Source organism: Apus apus, chromosome 15 (assembly GCF_020740795.1).
Source record: "Apus apus isolate bApuApu2 chromosome 15, bApuApu2.pri.cur, whole genome shotgun sequence".
NCBI lineage: Eukaryota > Metazoa > Chordata > Aves > Apodiformes > Apodidae > Apus > Apus apus.
The window spans coordinates 15188804-15207979 of record NC_067296.1 but is presented as its reverse complement, the minus strand read 5'-3'; the positions used below and the strand labels follow the sequence as shown (position 1 = coordinate 15207979).

Genomic DNA, 19176 nt, shown 5'->3' with positions numbered 1-19176 from the left:
AGGAGGGGAGAATCCTCATCCCCTTCTCTCCTGGAGCTCTGGTCCTGTTCCCACACTGCCAGCTGTGCACTCCCAGTTCCTGTGCTCCTCAGCCCTCCCGTGGGATGGGCCCTGCATCCCCACCCCACCCCTGTGGTGGTCCCACCCCCAGCTGCGTGTTCTGGTTGCATTTGAGCAAAGAGGGGCAGAGAGATGTGGTTAAACATCCACAAGGTGAGGGGAGAAGGATTGTGTGGCCATCCTGGAGGGTTGGCTGGAAAGGTTTTTTAGGCCAGGTAACCTGCAGCAGCCAGAGCCTGGGGCAGGAGCCGGGATGGAGAAAGGGCAGCTCCTGCCTGTCCTCCCGGGGGGTGAGCAGAGTGCTGGGATGATGGTGTGGACCCTTGGGATTGGCTGGCAGCACATGGAGGGTTTATCTCATCTTAAACATAAACAAAGTGAAGCTGGAGGACGGGCTGTCCTGGGTCAGAAATGCTTCCAGCTCCCCATCCACCCTGGATCATGGCAGGATGGGAAACTCCCACCACAGCTGCGGGCAATGTCAGGGTGATTGGGACCAGCTGGGTGCCAGCTCACTGAGTGGGGTCACTTTGTGCTGTCCCCCAGCTGGGGTGGGCTGCCAGCATCCCCTTTGCCTGGGGACGTGGGAAAACTTGGCTGCAGCAGGAGGCCACTGGGTCTGTAACAGCTTTTCTGGTGGTTGTGTACAGGCTCCCACGGTGTTTGTGGGGAGAGCGGGAGGGCCGTGTCCTGGCGTGGGAAGCACTTATCTTCAGAAGGACCTTGACCCCTGCTCCAGGCTTGAGACAAATTCTCCCCCTCCTCCCACACCCCTGGGCTCAGCCTCCCCTTCTCACTGACTTCCAGGTTGGGTTTCTCCAGCAGCTGCCCGTGGGCAGCCCCAGCAGGAGCCTGGCCATGCAAAATCTGTTCATTTCCTCTGTGGGCTTTCTCTCCTGTGAGAGCTGCTGGTGCCTCTGCTCAGAAATGATGCTCAAGGAGAGCCTGCACGGCTTTAAAAGTGAAAAACAGTTTTTATTCAGTGCTTGCATAGTTAAATCATGTCAAGGTAATGTCCCATCGCTCACTGCAGAGCGTTTGCAGTGACAGGAATGGTTATTAAAGCAAGCATGCTGCTTTACCTGTGCAGGAGGGTTATATGCAGTGTGTATTTATATAGCTATAAATAGATGGATGTTGGGGATGGATATGGTGTATAAACAGATTTTGCTCAGTGTACAATCTTTACTGAATTGCGTTCAGAGAGTGGTAATGGCGCGGGTGAGCAGGGCTGAGGTGTGATCAGTGCTGGAGGTTTTGCTGCTTGGTTTAGAAAACCTGCTGTGGCCGGGGCTGCCGGGGCTGCAGGAAGGGGAGGGGGCTGGCCCCTGCCCGGGGGGCCCCTCTGCACCCAGGCTGGGGGACACGCCGGAAGGGGACGTCACCCGTGGGGGTGAGGGAAAGGAGGTGAAGCGAGTAGCTGCCCTCGGGAGCTCCCGAACGCCTCCAGCTCCTCTCTCCTGTCCCCTCGCTCCCGCCCCTGCTGTGGCTTCTCCCCCCGCAGCTCCGGGCGCTCCCGGGGCGGACGCGGCGCCGCCGGGCTCGGGGCTCGTTCCGTCTGCCCGGAGCGGCAGCGGCTGAAGCGAGTGCGGGGCAGCGAGCCCCGAGGGGAGGGAGGGAAGAGGGGAGGGTCTCTGCACAGGGGGGGGCCACGGGGCCGCTCACTTGGGCTGGGGGGCGATGATGACGTTCCGGAAGCCTTTCACCCCCGTCAGTTTGTCGCTCTCGAAATCCACCATCAGCTTGTGCAGCCCCGCCTGGCTCGGCACGAAATCCAGCCTGAACTTGGCCTCTGCCTGCGGCTCCACCGGCTCCTCACTGGGGGGGCAGAGGGTCAGTGGGGTGACCTGTCCCCCTCCCCGTGTCTGCAGGATGGTGCAGGGACCCCAGTGGTCCCAGCTGGGGCAGAAATGCTTGACTCCCCGTGGGGACCAGCACAGCCACAGCTCCCACTGTGCCCATAGCAGAGCTGGGACCCGGGGCAGCCCTCCCTGGAGGGTCCCAGGCACAAAAATCTGCCCCCATCCCATTCCCACTGGCCCTGGGTGAAGGGAGGAAAAGGTCTTACAGCTCCTTGGACTGCTGCCCATCAGTGAGGCCAGTGCCTTCCACCACGAACACGCAGTTGTTCAGGGGGGCTGTGAGGGGGTTCACCAGGCTGATCTCTGCCACCAGCTTCCGATTCTGCATCGGCTCCCCCAAAATCTGCAAGGAGGAATGGTTGGACCCCCAGCACTGCCATGCCTAGGGGCTGCTGTGCTCCCCTTGCCCTGAGCCTGGCAGGGCTGAAGCAGCTCCCCAGGGGATGCAGGCCCTCAGGAAGGCAGGACTTGCTGCCCAAGCCCCACCATAGTGGGTTTGCCCCAGCCCCAGGGCTTGGGGCACTGGGACCAACCCCTTGTCAATGGGAAATGTACCCCCCAACCTGAGACAGGGCACAGGGCCCTTACCCTGATCTTGATCTCTGGGTTCTGGATGTAGACATCTCTGATGGCCACAATGATGTCACCAGTCTGGTACTCAGTCAGGAGAGCCACCACCTTGATGATGTTGTCCTGGGTCAGGCTTTCCCTGTACTTCTCGTACAGGACGAGTAGAGGAACACGCTTCTCTGGAATGGGAAGCAGAGGGGTAAGGGCTCACACCCTCCCCAGCCCAGCACCCGCTGCTGCTGGCATGGTCTGGGCTCCCTGGGAATTTCACCAGGTGCCTTGCAAGGACTGGACAGTCCTGGGGGGCTGGGTCCCTGCAGCACTAGTGGTACCCTTGTGGGGAAAGGGCACCATAGGGTGCACGCAGCCTGTGGGGAGGGACTTTGGCTGGGTGTGACACCAGGTGCCAGAAGTGGTCTTCAGGACAAGGAGAGGGGAAGGGTCCCTGTGCCAGGGCTGGACCCAGTGATGTGCCTGCACTGGAGCCTGGAGAGGCTTTGCTGGCAGCTAGTGTTGGTGGCTGGAGGCAGCCCAGCTCCCCACAGCCACCCCTGCTCAGCTCCAAGTTGTGTTTATACCAAAACCCTCCAGGGTCTGAGCTGTCTAGTGCTGAAGGGGGGAAGGAGGCTGACAGCAACCAGCTGACTTGGGGAAGGGTCCTGGAGAAGCTGTGACTGCTGGAAATGGTCCATGAAGAGCCATCACCCCAGTGCAGGGAGGGGGCCAGCACGAGCCGAGGCCACGTCCTGCTCCCCGGGACCGTGGCCAGAGCGAGCACGTTCCCCTAACACTGCAGAACAAGCAGCAGTGAGCCCTGCTAGGGGAGTGGGTCTTGGCAGAAATTAAAAATTAGGCTGTTTCAGGACAGCAGATGTATTGTGTTTCCAAGCCCTGAAGGGTCTGTGGTAAACTGACATAAATCAAACCTCTTGTTTAATTACCAGGCAGCTGCGAGATGCTGTGCCCACCCAAGGAGGGGCCACCGAGAGCCCCAGCGCTGCCCTGCCCAGCTGGGACCGAGCTGTCAGTGCCGAGCTGGGCAGTCCTGCTCTCCCTGCCCATGGGAAAATCCTACTGAAGAGACCAGCCTAGCCTGGATCCTCTGCATGGAAGAGCAGAGGAGTGCAGGAGCCCTGGGATGACAGCCCTGGGATGCACATCTTGCTCCCTCAGCATGACAGATGTGACAGCACTAACTTTTCTCCAGCTCTAAATGACTTTCCAGCCCCTGCCTGAGCAACGTTCCTTATCCTGGCACCAAAGATTGACGCGGGGCTGTGAGGGCTGCCCCAGCCCCTGGGATGTTCTGCTGAGGGGACCCATCCCTGGCCCCAGCACCGTGGCTTCACCACAGACCCTGGAGAATATGGAACTGCTGACCTGTGATTCTGTGACCTGGCCACCAGCCAGCCCCTTACCTTCCCAGGGCTCGATGGTGAGGTTCAGCAGGTCCTTCAAGCCGCACTGGGGCCCGACGGTGCCGTTGTAGCTGGCGGTGCGGGCGCACAGCATCAGCCTGCAGACCCGCTCTGTGTCCGTGTTGTTGTTGATGACAGCGAAGACCGTGAAGTCGCTGCCGTTGTTCGCACCCTCCGACAGCTTGATCTTGAGGTGCAGCCCCTCGTCCTGCTCCCTCAGAGACCTTGTCTCGCGCTCTGCCTTTGCAAACACTTCTCTCTCCTTTTCAGACCCTGGGGTGCGTGAAAAAACGGTGGTTCCCAGGGAGGTACCAGGAGGGCATGGTTCAGGCTGCTCTGCAGCCCTCCTGGTGCAGTTGCTGCATTAATTAATCATTCCCATTCTGTTTCCCACTGCTGGCCCATACCCTCTGGGTACTTGTAGTTGTGGGTGATGTCCTCCCTGCTGTCCCTGCCCACGCTCTTGGTGCTGATGTTCTTCCCCACCACTGAGGAGTGGGTGCTCTTCTTCTGTGTCCCGTCAGGCCCCACCACCCAGTACACCACGTCAGCGTTCACCTCCGCGAAGACGAAGGGGATGTCATACATCATCTGCAGGTCACCCTCCTTGATGGCCTTGACAGGGGCTGGCCCACAGCAGAAAACCCCTGCAGGGACCAGAGCCACCGTCACCACCCAGGGTTGGTTTGGTCACCTGGGGTTCAGGCGCTGCAGGGGCAAGATGTAGTTGTGGCAGGGGGTACCCTGCGGTGCTGGGTGGGACGGGTGCCCACATGGTGCACAATGTACCTTCACTCTTCTCCTGGGGCGTGGGGTCCAGTGCCTGCCACCCATCATAGCCTGCTGCCAGGTCTGGACGGGCCATCCAGGACTCCACCCAGCAGTGGTAGTTCCTACCGGGGAAGCCAGGATGTAGGAGCCTTGGCCTTCCCCAACACCCACCAGGTGCTGAGAAGGGCTGGGGAAGGGGCAAACACTACCCTGGGGGTAGGGAGGCTGGTGTCTCCTCACCAGATCATGTCCTTGGAGTGCTGGGCCTCCTCCGCTGTCTCACTGAGGTAGCGGTCGATGACCAGGTTGCCGTTGGTGTCGTGGGCTGAGTAGTAGTTGGTCACCACCCGGCTGGGGATGCCCAGGCACCGCATGACTGCAGGGAGGCAGGGCAGGGTGAGGCGGGAGACCCGGGGGTCTTGGGCTCATTCAGTTCTGTCCCTGGGGAGCCCCCAGCGTGCACAGCTCCAGGCTTGCACAAGCCCTGTCCCACAGAGCCCTGGGTTCACACAGCTCCTGCCCAAATGGGTGCCCAGGGACTGGTCCCCAGGATGAGCTGCTCCTGGGGTGGGACTCGTGCTGCGGGTGGGGTGCAGCTCCCTCAGCCTGCTGGGGTCTGATACGGCAGGAGAAAAAAAGCACAAAAGCTGCTGCCAGAGCTTTTGAGGGAGTGCAGGGGCAGCAGCCTGCGATTCAACCTCACAGCTGCCTTTTACTGCGAGCACAGCTCCCTGGGGAACAGAGAAGTAGTTGCAACACTTCAAAGGAAGGCTATAAACTTTGGAGAGTCATGGAAAATCCACTTTAGCTTTCTGCTGTTTCTCTCCTCTAAAAATGATCTTGCCTGTCTGTGATATATAAATGCACACGTGCACTCGTGCAACTCCTCACACGCAGCGTTTATCTTGGGGTGAAACTGGGTGAGAATGCACAGGTGCACGTGTGCTTCCCCACAGGAGTGAGCTGGGGAGTTTTTTCTTCTCCTACGCCCCAGTCCAACGGCCCCACTGGCATGGAAATTATTTTGATCTCTGTGGATTGGTGACTTTATTGCAAACTTGACCTTAAAGCCACTTTCCTTCCCCTGTGCCATGTGCCCAGCCCCTCCCTTGGCCTCAGCACGAATTAAAAAGCCAGAGCCCTTTTTTATCATTTCCCCCCTCTGTTTCCTGACAAATTAGAATAACAGAGAGCTTGATTGCTATGCAATAATTGTGGGCTGATTGGAACCAGCCCTGGTGTTCCCTCCTGCTGCAGCACAGGGAGGTGGTGGAGGGCAGGGGGCTGGAATGGGAGATGGGGGGGGACACACGGCTGACCCTGTCCTCTGGGGATGGAGACACAGGGGATGTCTGCTCTCACCAGTACATGCCACAGCAGCAAAGACCCAACACTGGCCATACTTGACTGGCTGACACCCAAACTTCTTCCACCTCCTGAGAATATCCACGCTCCCAATCCAGGCCATCGGGCTCGTCCCATCTTCATAACAGTTGTCCCACCTTCCTGCCAGCACCCCCCGGTCCTCGTCATTACAATTGACCTATGCCAGGACAAGAGGTGTCGTGATGGACGATGGCTGAGCACAGAGGGGCAGGAGAAGGCTGGTGAGGAGGGAAAGACCCTTCCCCCAGCTCAGATGTGCCATCACCATCACCTCCATGAGCCATCCAAGAGCTTGCTGGGATGCAGGTGCATGTGTGCATCCCAGAATGCTCTTGCACTGCATCCACCTGCAACCCAGCAGGTGGGAGAGTGGGTGGATGGAGAGGGCATAATTAGGATGCACTAATTGGGGATGGATTTTGGAAATACATCCTCCTGCCTGGGAGTTTGGGTGATGTAAGAACAACAGTGGGAAAGGTGGTAAGTGGGATGTGAAGCACCCCGGGGAAGGAAACTGGGGTAAATGGGAAGGGATGGCAAATGGCACCTCTGTCACAGCTGTAGCTGGGCAGACAGCATGGGGGTGTTCCACCCCAGGGGACGTGGGGTGCTGGGGACCTTGTGGACACCTGGTGGCCGGAGCCCCGGGGAACTCACCATGGCGCTCACCACCCTGCCGATGTACACGGGGTCGTTGCGGCGGGAGCAATCCTTGTTCTGGTCCCTAAGGAATTTGGGGTTGGTGTCCAGCAGGTTGAGGCAGATGGTCAAGATGTCTTCCTCGAACTGGGGCAGAGCGGGGAGAAAAGGGCTGTGAGGTCCTCACGGTGCACTGAGGCCTCTGTCCTCCATCCCTGCCTCACCACGATGCCTGCAAATGGAGCTGCTGGCCACACAGGGGTCACACGTCCTGGGGTTCCCTCCCACAGCCAGCACCCGCTGAGACATGTCCCCCATTTGTGCCACAGCAACAAGGGGCTGGCGCTGCAGCCGGTGGATGCTCAGCCCGGGAAGCCCAGGGACGAGCTCCCGCCCTCGCACCGGGGCCGCATCCTGCTTCCTGCCGCCGCCGTGCAGGGTCAGCCAGGGCCCGAGCTCGGCGGAAAAAACACCCATTTCTCGTCACCGACTGAGCAGCAGCCCTTCCCCGAGCTGAGGATCCTGCGGGCGCTACGGGCACCCCCGCTCCCAGCGGCCCCGCAGCCCCTGGGCACAGCCGGAGCTCGGGAGGGCACCGGGACCCCCGGGCTGGCGGATCAGGGCGCGGGCTCCGACGTGTCTGCGTGGCCGTTACCGGGCGCCGGCCCCGGAGCCGCGGGGCTGCCCCGATGAGGAGCCTGTGGCCCCGGGAGCTACGCAGGAACGTTCCCCTCGCTCGGCAGCGCTGCCGGGTCAGCTCCCTCCCCTTGGGAAACGGGATCATGGCCGGGACGGATCCTCCCCGGGGTGCTGGAGGCATCGGGGGGACACGCAGGGCACCAGCCTGGGGCTGGGCTCAGCGGGGGGACCTGGGGGCCACGTCCCCCTCACCTGGCCGAAGTTCCAGGGGATGGAGGTGATATAGTCCCGGGAACCCTGGTAAATGAGCCCCTCCTGGGCCAGCACGTACTCGCTGCGCTCGTTCTCGTCCCGGAGAAAAACTGTGTCCTCTGTGGGGAGAGTGAGAATTTGGGATGGGGCCCTGCCCTGCAGCCACCCCCTGCTCAGGACTCCAACCCCCACATCTGGCGGGAAAAAGGGCTGGAGCTGCTCCTATCTGAAAAAGCTGCTGGGGAGTTCCAGCCCATTTTGATTTGAGCTGATGGGACATTTTTAGCGGACTTGTCATTTTCATTTCCATTCTTTCTGTCATTTCTCCCTTTCTTTCCACCCATTTGTTTTATGGAGTCAGGTCTTTTCCCAGGAGGGGAAATTTCCCTGGTGGGAGAAGTGAGCAGTGGAAACAGAGAGTGCTGGCTGAAAGCACAGCTGAAGCTGTTTGCTTGCACAACAGTCACTGCTGGAAGAATCACTATTTACTGGAAACGTTCTCAGAAAAAAATCCCAACACACACATCCCCGGTGCTTGACACAGCCCTGGGCAAGCCAGGACTGAGTGTTTGGGTTCAGGAAATCACCAGGTCTGGCCAGGGAGTGGGGCAGCTCCTTAGACAGAGGAAAAATGTGGAGATTAAAATCCTGGCAATTATCTGCTCGGCATCGTTAAAACTTGCAGCACCTGTCCTGCCTTCGATTGCCTGAGTTTCTCTGAGCCTAGAACACCAGAGCTGGGTTGGGGCAACTAATTAGGGCCAATTAAGGGCTTTTCCTCTGCCCATCCAGCCAGGAGCTGGTTCTGGGGCTGCCCAGGGCTTTGTATCAGCAGAGGTGAGTTCCCGTGGGGCACCGTGCTGTGGGGAGACAGGGCACTGGCTGTCTGGGGCTCTGGCAAAGGGGCTGTGCATGTGAGGGGAGGGGGGCGGTCAGGGGGAAAGGACACGGTGCTTGTGACCCTGACCCGTTGTAGGGATGGGTAGATGGCTTGGGGCATCTGGGGAATGCGATGGGGAGAGACCCGAGGGGATGCCCTGTCCCGGTGGAGCTGGGGAGGGGGCTCAGGCTCTCCTCACCTGGGAACCCCCGATCTTGGGGAGGTGCAAGGCTCACCTGGGTGCCAGGCATTAAAGAGCAGAACGAAGTCCCCGAGGTGGTAGCTGGCACCCTGGTAGCCCGTGGAGGTCTCCAGGGTCAGGCTGTAGCGGCCGATGCGGGCGCTGGGGGGCGAGCAGAGCGAGACTGAGAGCGAGTCCCCGTCCTGCTGCTGGACCACCGCGCTCCAGCCCGATTCCTCCGGGAAGTCAGTCATGGCGAAATGGCATCTTGTTCCCGACGTCTCAATGGGGCAGGGTCCTGCCAAGAAGGCTCATGTCAGCTCTCCTCGTGCTCCGGGGACGCTGGGAGCCCCACACTGAGGGGACCCACCCCGTGGTCTCTGCTCTGTGGCAGCTGCCCAGACCTCAGCTCGTGCAGCCCAGGGCTGTTTGCTGGTGGGTTTGTTGGATATCAGGGGTGCGGGGCAGCCTGGCCCTAGAAAGCTGGCCATGTCTTTCCCTCTTTAGGAAGGGCAGGATGGAGGGACCCACGGGTCCTCCAGGGCTGGGACAGTGGAGGGGGAAGCTCACCCCAGGGCTGTGTCTCCAGCTGATGCCAGAGCCCCCTTGCTGGGGTGGTCTCAGCCAGAGCTCAGCTACATGTGTGCAGCCACAGGCGTTGCTGCAAACCCCCCACCATGAGTGGTTACATCAGTGGTTGGAGCACTTGAGCCGAGGACGCTGTGATCCTGCTGGCCCCTCTGAGCTGGTGGCTGTGCCAAGTCACCTGTTCTGAGCCAGATCCAAATGCTGCTCCTCCAGAGAGTGGGGATGCCTGGCCCCAGCCAAGCGTGGCCCTGTGGTGGTGCCACTGCAGCCTGCTCCAGAGCACAGGCTGGGGCTGGTTCCTTGCCAGCTTCCACCCGCAGCGTGGGCTGGGCGCCAGACGAGTCACCAAAAATACTCGTGAACTCATGAGGGTGACACAGTTTCTCCTCTCTGTCCTTTTGGGAAGGCCAGGCTGAGCCAACCCTGTCCTTTGGTCAAGGGCCAGACTGGTGCTGCAGTGGGGGTGGGCAGACCTGGGATTCTGCCTCCTCCTCCTCCTCCTTCCTGTAAAACCCGTGGCTTCCCCTCAGGGCCTGGGCACCCAAGCAGGCCACTCCAAACATGCCTACTTTAAAAAACACAGGCTCTCTTTTTACACAGAGCCATTTCCCCTTCCTGCGGGGGATGGCACGTGTCCTTGCTGTCCTGGATGGGCCAGGTCTGGCAGCTCCTGCTCGGGCTGCATGTCACCAGCCCCAGCGAAGGATGTGCCAGGGCCATGTGGCTAAGTGCCTTTGCAAGAGCTGAAAGACCTTTGCTCATTATTCTGTAAGCTCTGAGGCTGTGCTCCAGCCTGGTGGCAGCTGCTGCCAGCCTGTCTCCCCCTTTGTCCCTGGGGGCTGCACCCAGGGACTTCTCCTCACTTGCAAAATCTCCTGGGGTTGCCTGGGACGCAGCACAACCTTATCCAAACCTGGTGGGTCAGAACAGTGGGCAGGGAGACCCTGGCATGGCTGCCTTGGGACCAAAGCACTGCGGGAACCACTGCTTTAGGGTGAACTGGGAGTTTCTAGGTCAGTGTTTGTCACCCCATGGAGGAATTGGAGCTTTTAGGGGAAATGGAAGAGAGTGTTTCACACTGTGAAGAAACTGGGTGCAGTTTCACTTTGAGTTCTCGTCTGGTTGGCTCAGCAGGACACAGTGGCCCCAAAATAACACTTGTTTTAGGAAGAGTGGCAAAGGGGCCTCGGGGTGGGGTTGGGGCTGCTGTGTGAGATGGGATGAGCCCTGGCAGGGTAAGGTGACACTTACCCGTCTCGACATTGAAGGCGAGCTTGTCCACCCCCTCCTCGTAGCTCCTGCCCGAGAAGTGCAGGGTGATGGTGAAGGGCTGTCCCCGCCGCACCACCAGCTGCTGCTGCCCCATCTGCGCTGTCCGGTGCTGCTGCCCGTTGTGCTCATGCTGCAGGTCCCACGTCTCCAGCACCAGCTCTGTGAAGGCAGCAGTGGGCACAGCTCTACCACGGCCCCAGCACTCAGCTGTGCCCCTCAGAGGGGATTGATGCTACCCACCCACCCCCCCCCCCCAACCTGGGTTTTGGACCGTGGTGCTGGGGCTCTGCAGCCTCCTCCACCCGAGCAGCTCCATCCCCCCCGGTGTGGCTGGCATGGCTCTGGGTGCCGTGGCCGTGCTGGGCTCAGAGCTGTGCCAGCCTCAGTTCATGGCTCTTGGTGCTGGAGCAAAGCCTAGAGCTCATCTCTGCTGACAGGCCCCACGTATCCCAGAAAACAGGGTTTTTGTCTGAGTGCCCCCACCCCAAATGAGCGCTGCTGGGTCAGGAGAATGCCAGGGATGGTTCTGTGCCTCAGCCAGGCTGAGGGCAGCCCTCAGGGTGGCTTTACGACCCTGCAACTGGTGACAAATTGGAGACACCAGCAGTAAATTCAGTGACAAAGAGGGTGTCTAATGCCATTGGGCCCTGCGCTGCCTCTTGGCCCAGGCAGGGCTGTGTGCTGGAGCAGCCACAGCCCTCCCAGCACTGCACTGGAGCCGTGTGGTATCGTTCCTCATTGCTGAGCCAGTGACCCTTAAACACTCTGCTGGGGCCATTGCCAGAAAAAGCAAAAATATTCAGTGCAGGGGAGCACACAGCAAGCTCAGGGCTGGAGAGCACTCACCAGGGCCCTTGTGCTGCAGCTCTCCCTGGCTGTGTCCTTCTTGGTGCTTGCGTGACAGCAGTGGTGGTCACTGAGCCTTCCTTGGGCTGGTGCCAGATGGAAGTGGCTGACCCCAAGCTCACCATTCCCAGAGTTAAACGGAAACCCCACTCCAGGCTCTCCAGGCTCAGGGACACCACAGCGTGCATCCAGGGGATCATCTCCGGTCCCCACTGTGCTGTGAGAGCTGCCATGGACAGCTGGGACTGTCCATAAATGAGGGCAAGGTCCCTCCAGCCAGTCCATCAGGACCCTGGAGTGAGGACAGAGTGTGGAAAGGATCTTTCCCTTCCCACCTCCCCCGCTGTAAGCAGGAATACTGCTCTGTGTTACAGCACATGAACTGTGTGAGGGCAAACCTTGCTGGCACTGAGACAAACTCATTGCAAATAAGCACGTTAAAGGGCAGGGCTGGGCTTCTTCATGTTCCTGTGTCCCAGGGTTATTGTGCTTCGTCAGTTTAGCAAAATATGGGGAGTTTTTCAAAGCACAGGTGCCTCTTCCCAAAGTGATCAGTGCCAAGAGAGAGACAGGGAGGGGACTGCTGGGGAATGTGGATGGCAGTGGGGTCCCAGGCACGGCCATGCAGGAGCAAGGGCTGCCATGGGTGTAGAGGCTCAGCTCTGTGCTGGGAGCTGACAGTGCCAGTGTCCAAGCCCTGGGACCTGTGCTGCCTTTGCTGCTGCCCTGTTGGGAGCCCAGTGAGCTGGGAAAGCCCGGGGCACTGCTGGCACCAGGGCAGATCCCTCTCTCCTGTTCCCTGGAATTTTGGAGATGGTGCTGTGGGAGCAGGGCGGGGATGTCTCTGCCCCTTCCTGCAAATGGGCAAAGCTACCTGCCTGGAGGGATTTCTGGAGGCCACAAGCATGAGGGCTGGTTGAGCCTCCAGAAATCCTCCTTAAACCAGGGTGCGATAGGCACATGCTCCTAGTCCAGCTGTCAACACCCGTCTCCGAGAGCACTAAAAGCTTTAAATAGCACCAGGCTTCGTTCTGCAAATAGTGGTGTTGCTGGGGCCAGGGAGAGCTGCTGAGAGAAAGGAGGGAGTGAATCCAGCACCAAACTGGCTTTTCTTGTCACTGCCATCCAGCCCAGGGACCCGGCTCTGGCCCAGCCCGCGGGGCAGCAAGCGAGGGGCTCCCGGCTGCAGGTGCCACCGAGCCCCGGCTGGGGGAGCGCCTGGATCCAGGGGGTCCCGCACAGGTGCTGGGGGGGGGGGGTCCGGGCCGTCAGCGGGGGGATCGTCCTGGGGTCTTACCTTCAGCCATGGTGTCTTAGTCCCGGTGCCAGTCCCGGTGCTGATGCTGGTCCTGGTCTCTGTGCCGGTCCTGGTGTTGAGGTGGTTCTGGCTCCGGTGCTGGTTCGGGGGAGCTGCCCCTCAGCGCCGGCCGCCCGGCCCCACCACTCCCCCCATTTATACGGCGCCCGCCGCCGCGCACACCCCCGCGGCCGGGATGGCGGAGGGGAAAGGACGGGAAAAACAAAGTTTCCTGGAAACAGAGTGGTTTGGGTCCCACCTATCTAAAACAACCACCCAAAGGGAAGAGGGGGTGTGTGTGTGGTAAAAAACGCCTCCGGGGACTGAGCCCCCGCCCCGGAGCGCTGGGCCTCCCCTGCCCCGGTGCGAACCCCCCCCCGCCCGGGGGGACTGGAACCGCCGCAAGGGAAGAGGAGGGGATAAAAAAATGTAAGTGGGGGAGGAGAGGGGCTGTGCAGTTCACACAGAGGTGCCAGGAACCTGGGGAATGTTTTCTCCTTATAAAGTTTGCTTCCCCCGAGCCTTATCTCCGCTCGTGGCCGTTTCTGGCGAGGGCTCCGGCTGCTCGGGATTGCAGCGGCCAATCGCCCTTCCCCTAAGTCCGTCCCTGAGAGACGTGGTGGCCAGAGGGAAAAATGTGCTGGAAACTTTGCTGTTGGAGGGAAAACGTGCTGGAAACCTCGGTGTTTGCTCCGCACACGGTGCCACGGGAGGTGGTGCAGGGAGCAGGGGCCGGCCCTGTCCCTGGCAGCCCTTGCCTCACGCACCAGCTGTCCCCACCCTGCTGGGGGTCTCTGGCCCCGTGGGACTGCCAGTGGTGCTGCCTGGCCTGGTCTTCTGTGCACCCCAGGGTGACCCAACACACTTGGGACCACCTGGCAGAGACAGAGACACCTCCTCCCCCCGCCCATGGGGTCTTGAAGTGCCTGTGGTACATGAGCAGGGGTGTGGCTTGTGATGATGAGGTCTTGAGAAGTTTCACCTCTGGAGCAGATTTGGTTTAGTTACTGCTTTTTTTTTTTCTTCATGTGATTTAAGGGCCAGGAGCAAGGATGGGTTTTGTTCCTGATGCACCCCCAGTGCCAGCCCTCAGTCTGGCTCTTGGTCAGATGTGGGATGCTGCAGCCCCTGTGCTGGAGGCAGCAGCATGCTGGGAACCCTCCTCAGCCTGATGGGTCCCCTCCCACTTCTCCAGACCCCTCATCTGTTCCCCTCCCAAGGCCAGGAGGTTTGGTGGTTCCTGCATTGCTCCAGGGCTGCTGCGACTACTGAGGACCTGGTGGATGGCAATGTCCACAGTTGGGTCTGTCACTTGTGTGCTCAGGGTCACCCCATGGGCTGTGCCCCAATAAAGTCCTGCTGTCCTGGGCTGTATTGTGTCCTGGTGTGCCCTGTCCTAGTCATGCAGTTGAATCTGCTCCCCCAGTGGTCCTGTTGAGGGGCCCCACATCACAGGTGATGCCTTCTGCTCGAACAAGCCTCAGCACCAGGCTGGGAGGGTTTGCAGTGAGACCTGCAACCTCCGCCAGCTCCGCAGGGGGCTTTTTGGCACAAACAGTCCCAGTGAGGGCTGAGCATGCCAGGAGCAGATACCCAGGAGAAACCCCGTGAGCTGAGCTGGGGACTCCTGGGGTGGCTGGTCCTGGACCCACTGAGGGGGCACAGGGCTGGTTTGGCAGCTGGTTTTGCACCAAGATGCCTTCTTGCCAGACGTACCGCACAGGTGCCCCTGCCCTCACTGCCACCGGGTCCTGCTCTCCCTGCTTGCACTTGGGAGGAACCTCTGAAAACTTCACCCTCCTCCCCCTCCCGCAGCCCTTGGTGCAGCAGCGTGGGCAAGAGCTGGGTCGAGCCTTTCCCATGGATGCAGGGAAGGCTCAGCAAGAGTGGGGGTCCAGAGGGCTGCCCTGGGCATCAGGGATGCAGGAACCCCTCTCCCCTGCCATGCCACTGCAGGGCTGGGGCTCAGGGAGGGCTGGTGGCAGTAGGAGCCCACGACCCCACAGCAGCCCGTTCCACCTGCCCCAAGCTGGCCCAGGGCAGCTTCCTGGGCACAGGAGCCATTGCCAATGGCAGTGACATGTGCCACTGTGTTTGGGCTCATGCTGGAGGGTGCAGGGTCTGGCTCTGCCTGTACAAGCCTTTCCTTCCTCTCTTATCTTACCTGAACTTTGGCTGCACCCAGCAGCTCAAGGTCTCACTCTCAGGATGTGTTTGATCACGCAGGTAACGTGACAAACGTCCCGTAACGGCTCCGCGGGGCTTCAGAAACGCGCTTTGCTCAGTGGGATCAGGAGCAGTTTGGTGCCATGAGGGTATAGGTGTGTTTGGGGTGTGCAGGGCAAGCTGGGACACCCGGCACTGGTCAGGGGCTAATTTCTGTCCGGTTTCCTGGCCAAGAACAGAGTGGGAATAACTGACAGCATCTGTCCCTGCCCTGGCACCTCAGTCTGAAGTGGCAGGAACTGAGTACCAATCTGTCCCCCTGGGGAGCCCCACGCTTGGTGCCAGCATCCCAGTTAGAGGAAACCTCCCTTGTGTTGGGCTTCAGTGCCCACTTCACTCACCAGCAGGTACCGCAGAGGCATCTGTCTGCCCGGGCACTGGAAAATGTTGCATGTGAGAGGCCAACTACTCTGATGTGTTATTTTTACTCTCCTTAGTAAGACAAGGTTGCATTAAGAGAGTGTTTGCTCTGCTGGATGCCCAAAATAACTCATTTGCTCAAGGTGTTCAGCAGAGGACTTCAACTTCCCTCTCCCTACCCCCCGCCCTGGGTCCTGGAGCTGCTTCAAAGCCTGATGGTTTCTTGCCTTGCCTCCTCCTGCACAGGCAGGGCCTCTGTTTGCTGTCCTGGGTGTGTGCTGGGGTAGCTGGCAACCCCCTGCAGCCGCACATCCTGACTCAGTCTCTTGTGCCGGCAGATAAACAAGCTGTGAAAAGGGACAGTGTCTTCCTCTGAGTCCCCCTGTGAAGTTCTCAACCAGCCCCGACAGACCTGCCTGTTGGCCTGTGTCATCTCCCACCCCAGGGTGTTCCCCAAAGCCTGGCCATTGGCAGAGCCAGGGGACCCATCTGCTCCCCACCTCACGTGGTGACCCAGGCATAATTCCTCTTTTGGGGCTTTTGGTCACCACAAGCAGCTCTGGTGCTGAGCCAGTGGTTGAGCAAGATGGGCTTGGTTCTGTGGTGGGGCTTAGTGCTATGCTTGGAATTGGTGCTGCACTGGGGCTCCCATGGCATCAGGTCTGGGGAGCTGGCACAAAGAGGATCTTGTTCCTAGCAGTGCTGGCTGGGCAGGAAGTGGGGCAGCTCTCCGCCAGGCCAGCAGCACAAGGAACTGGCAGGCTTTCCTTTGGGAGGAGAAGTGGCTTTTCCAGAGAAAAGCAGAGTGTTTTTTCCATGGTCCAGGGACGATGGTATGCTCAGGTGTCACAGCTCATAGGGTTGAACTGTCCTCTACTCCCAAGGCAGGAGGAAGGATGGATGTGCTGGTGGTGTCAGACATGCTCCTGGGCTCTGGCTCACAGCTGTCAGCACATGCCGAGCCAGGGGCTGTTACCAGGAGGTGCCAAGCACTGAACCAGAACCTACTGTGAGGGGGCAAGAACCAGCTTAGAACTGGGTCTTCTTGAAAGAAGACCCAGCCCTGGAGCTTCTATGGGCGAGAGGAGGAGTTCTTTGTCTCCCTGTCTGTGTTCTTAGACTGAGTCAGTTTTTGTATTTAAAAGGAAGGAGAAACACAAACTTCTCCCTTGGGTCTTGATTTATTCAGTCTCTGAGCTCAGCAGGGGATAGGAGGCGGGGCCAGGACATCCCTGCTGCCTGCCTGCCACTGGGGAGGGGGCTTCCCTGGTAGGGTTCAGCACGATGGAGTGGGCAGTAGCAATGTGCTGAGAGATGGGTTCTCCAGCTGTGTCAAGCCTTTCTGAGCCAATGGCCCTGGGATGGCCACGAGGCTGGTGGCAGCCACCGTGATGGTCCCGTGGCACAGGGGGGTGGGCTGCAGTGCGGGACCAACACGTATCGGCTGCCAGGGGAGGTGTGAGTGGGACACGGTGTTTTGCAACCTGCATTAGATGAACCTGGCACGAGCTGAATTCCAGTCTCCTGGTATCATTTCCCAGCAGTTTGCTGGACTGACCCAGCCCCGCTCCCCTCCCCAATATTCCCCACTGCCCTCAGGGCACACAGGCTCCAACCAGGTTTGTGGGAGGAAGCGGTGAGTCTGAGCCCCCTGCCATGGCTCTGGGGTGCAGCTGGTGCCCCTCAGTGAGTGCACATGTCTGGAGATAAATGCCTGAGGCCACATAATTCTCCCAGCCTCACTTCCCAGGGTGGGCATCTGTGTTTTCTAGCAGCCTCTCAGGATAGGGCACAGCTGGGATTTTGGAAAGCTGCCAGGCTGGCCTTGCCCTGGCAAGCTCCGGCCAGGCTGGAGTTACGTTCAGCTCTCAGAGTCAGACCCTTTGGTGTTACCTTTCCCCCTTCCTGCTTTCCTTTGCTATTGCTTTTTTCTTTGTTTTATCACTTTTTTTCTGGCCACCCTGCAGCTCCCCAGGAGCACCAGCCACTCGGCTTGATGATGGGTGAGACTGAAGTTTGTGGAGCAGGAGATAACGAAGCTGCTTTGGGCCATCTCTGCTTGCAGCTGGTTCCCAAACCCTGGTGGAGCTGAGGATAGAGGAGGCTGCTTGGTGCTGCCCTTTGCTTCCCCTCACACTGAGGGCTCCCACTGTGTTTACCTGCTGAAACCAGACCTGGTGTCTTGGTTGCTCCAGGACAAATCCAGGCATGATCATCTTTCTGCTGCCGTGTTGGCCACGTCCCTACCCTGTGCTTCCAAACGCTGGAGGCTGTTTGTGGCTGAGCCTGAATGCTGGGGGCTGCTGTACTGGGAAGGGGCCCAGGGCAGGTCCTGCAGGGGGTCCTGTCTGGGGGGCTCATGTTGGCCCACTTGCTGTTGCTCCTGCGCCACCTTCTCTATCACTTGTATCACCTTTTTTTCATTGGAAAAATGTCTTTCTCTGGGCTTTGTGGGATCTCCCATCTGTGGGCTGGGCTGGCTGCAGTGTCCTGAGCTGCCATTGCCAGACCCTCACCAGCCCAGCCCCCCAGCCCCCGACAAATGATTTTGCAATTTTCTGGGTAGTAAAAGGACATTGATTAACTCCTGTACTTGCCTTTCCAGAAAGGTTATAGCTTAATTGGTCAGACTCAGAGTCATAAATCATGCACTGAAGGAGCAGTAGTGCTAAGAAAATTTTTCAGAATGTTGCAAAAACACGTTTTGGTGGGAGGGATCTAGCTGTGCCCACTCAGCTGGGGGGGCTGAGGGCAGCTGAGAGCACAGGGCTCCTCTGAGGAAATGATTAATCCCTGAGTGAGTGGGCCAGAAATTCTCCCTTCTGTTATCAGTTCATCTCAGGATTTGCAAAATAATCTTTTTTCTCTTTCCATTTCTGAAAAAGAAAACAGGAAAGCCATTGTTTGCTTTCTTCAGAAGAAACTGAATTCCATCTGGTTTGGAAGATCATTCTGTTTTCCAGGGAAGTGCAATTCTCCCAACCTAAAAACTGAAATTTTGAAAGTCCCAAATTTTTCCTAGCTGAGGAGAGAGAAAAAAAGCCTCTTCTCACCAGGGCTGAGGGGAGAGGTCCAATGGCAGCACCTTCCTGCCCTGGACACCAGCTGGTTTGGGGGATCCCATTGCCTGGGTGCTCTGGCAAGGGGCTGGCTCGAGTGAAAGCCAACGGTGGCCAGCACTGGCCCAGCTCGGAGGACCTGGCCACCCAGGCTCCCCTGTCCCCCAGGCCCCCCCCAGTGCTCCTGGCCGAGCACTTAGAGCAGGAAGGGAACAGCATCAAAGATGTGAGCAGTTATTATTCATGTTGGTCATTATTTCTTCCCTGATTTTTCCAGCATTTTTTTGAGGAATTAAGGTGTTCATATGAGGAATCTCAAAGCTGCACGGTGAACATCCCTATTGCTGCTGCTGCCTGAGTTTACTTCTCAAACCTGGATTTCCCACTGGCTGCTGGCAGCTGGTCCTGGAGCTGAGACCTGGCTGCCACGGGCAGGGTTGGGGCGCACTGAGCCCGGCAGGGAGCGAGCTGAGGGGGCTTGGTTGGGGGCCATGATCTCTCCAGACAAGGTTTGGGGATCCTGAGACACAGGAACTGGCTTTGTTCCACAGGTGATGGTGGGAGAGAACAGCAGCATGGATTCCTGTGCCTTTCAAAGGGCTCCCTCTTTACACACAGGTACAACAAACAAAACCTGGTGAGCTCCTCTTTCACCTCTGTGCAGAACTTAGGCAGTTGCTCGCCCTGTTTAAGTAAAGAGGCAACTTCCTGAGCCCAAGGTTTGGTCTCTGCCACTTCTACCCTGCCCAGATCCAGGTCATTTCAGCCGCTGAGCTGGTATCAGCACTGGAGCTGGTGCAGGAGAACAGCAGAGCACAAACCCTGCTGGGGCATGTGGGTGTCACTCCTATAAACCAGCAAAGCCCTTCG

The 19176-nt window shown here is 59.1% G+C and overlaps 1 protein-coding gene and 1 long non-coding RNA gene across 3 annotated transcripts; one reads left to right on the top strand and one right to left on the bottom strand.

The window, feature by feature from the left end:
• Window positions 1-1014: 1014 nt before the first annotated feature.
• TGM2 (transglutaminase 2) lies at window positions 1015-13075 on the bottom strand. 2 transcript variants are annotated; one of them, XM_051633024.1, is made up of 13 exons: window positions 12662-13075; window positions 10498-10677; window positions 8714-8956; window positions 7598-7716; window positions 6725-6853; window positions 6044-6224; window positions 4922-5057; window positions 4700-4803; window positions 4318-4557; window positions 3911-4183; window positions 2511-2671; window positions 2129-2265; window positions 1015-1878 (listed from the first exon to the last, which is right to left on the bottom strand). In XM_051633024.1, exons 1-13 carry the CDS (start codon window positions 12669-12671, stop codon window positions 1722-1724), a joined length of 2070 nt encoding a protein of 689 aa, XP_051488984.1. In that variant the 5' UTR covers window positions 12672-13075; the 3' UTR covers window positions 1015-1721. The 2 variants fall into 2 exon arrangements, with proteins under 2 accessions (XP_051488984.1, XP_051488985.1); XM_051633025.1 differs by lacking the exon at window positions 12662-13075 and adding an exon at window positions 11365-11546.
• On the top strand, window positions 12499-14031 carry LOC127390894 (uncharacterized). Its single transcript, XR_007890970.1, has 2 exons — window positions 12499-12606; window positions 13700-14031. It is a non-coding gene; the product is annotated as an uncharacterized LOC127390894 (long non-coding RNA).
• Window positions 14032-19176: the final 5145 nt, after the last annotated feature.

Bases quoted from the DNA above. Each gene is read 5' to 3' on its own strand.
- TGM2 (XM_051633024.1), bottom strand. The intron at 6,225-6,724 runs GTGAGTTCCCCG...GTCCTGGCATAG, and splicing joins GCAGGGTGGTGAGCGCCATG to GTCAATTGTAATGACGAGGA. The intron at 4,184-4,317 runs GTATGGGCCAGC...CACGCACCCCAG, and splicing joins CAACTACAAGTACCCAGAGG to GGTCTGAAAAGGAGAGAGAA.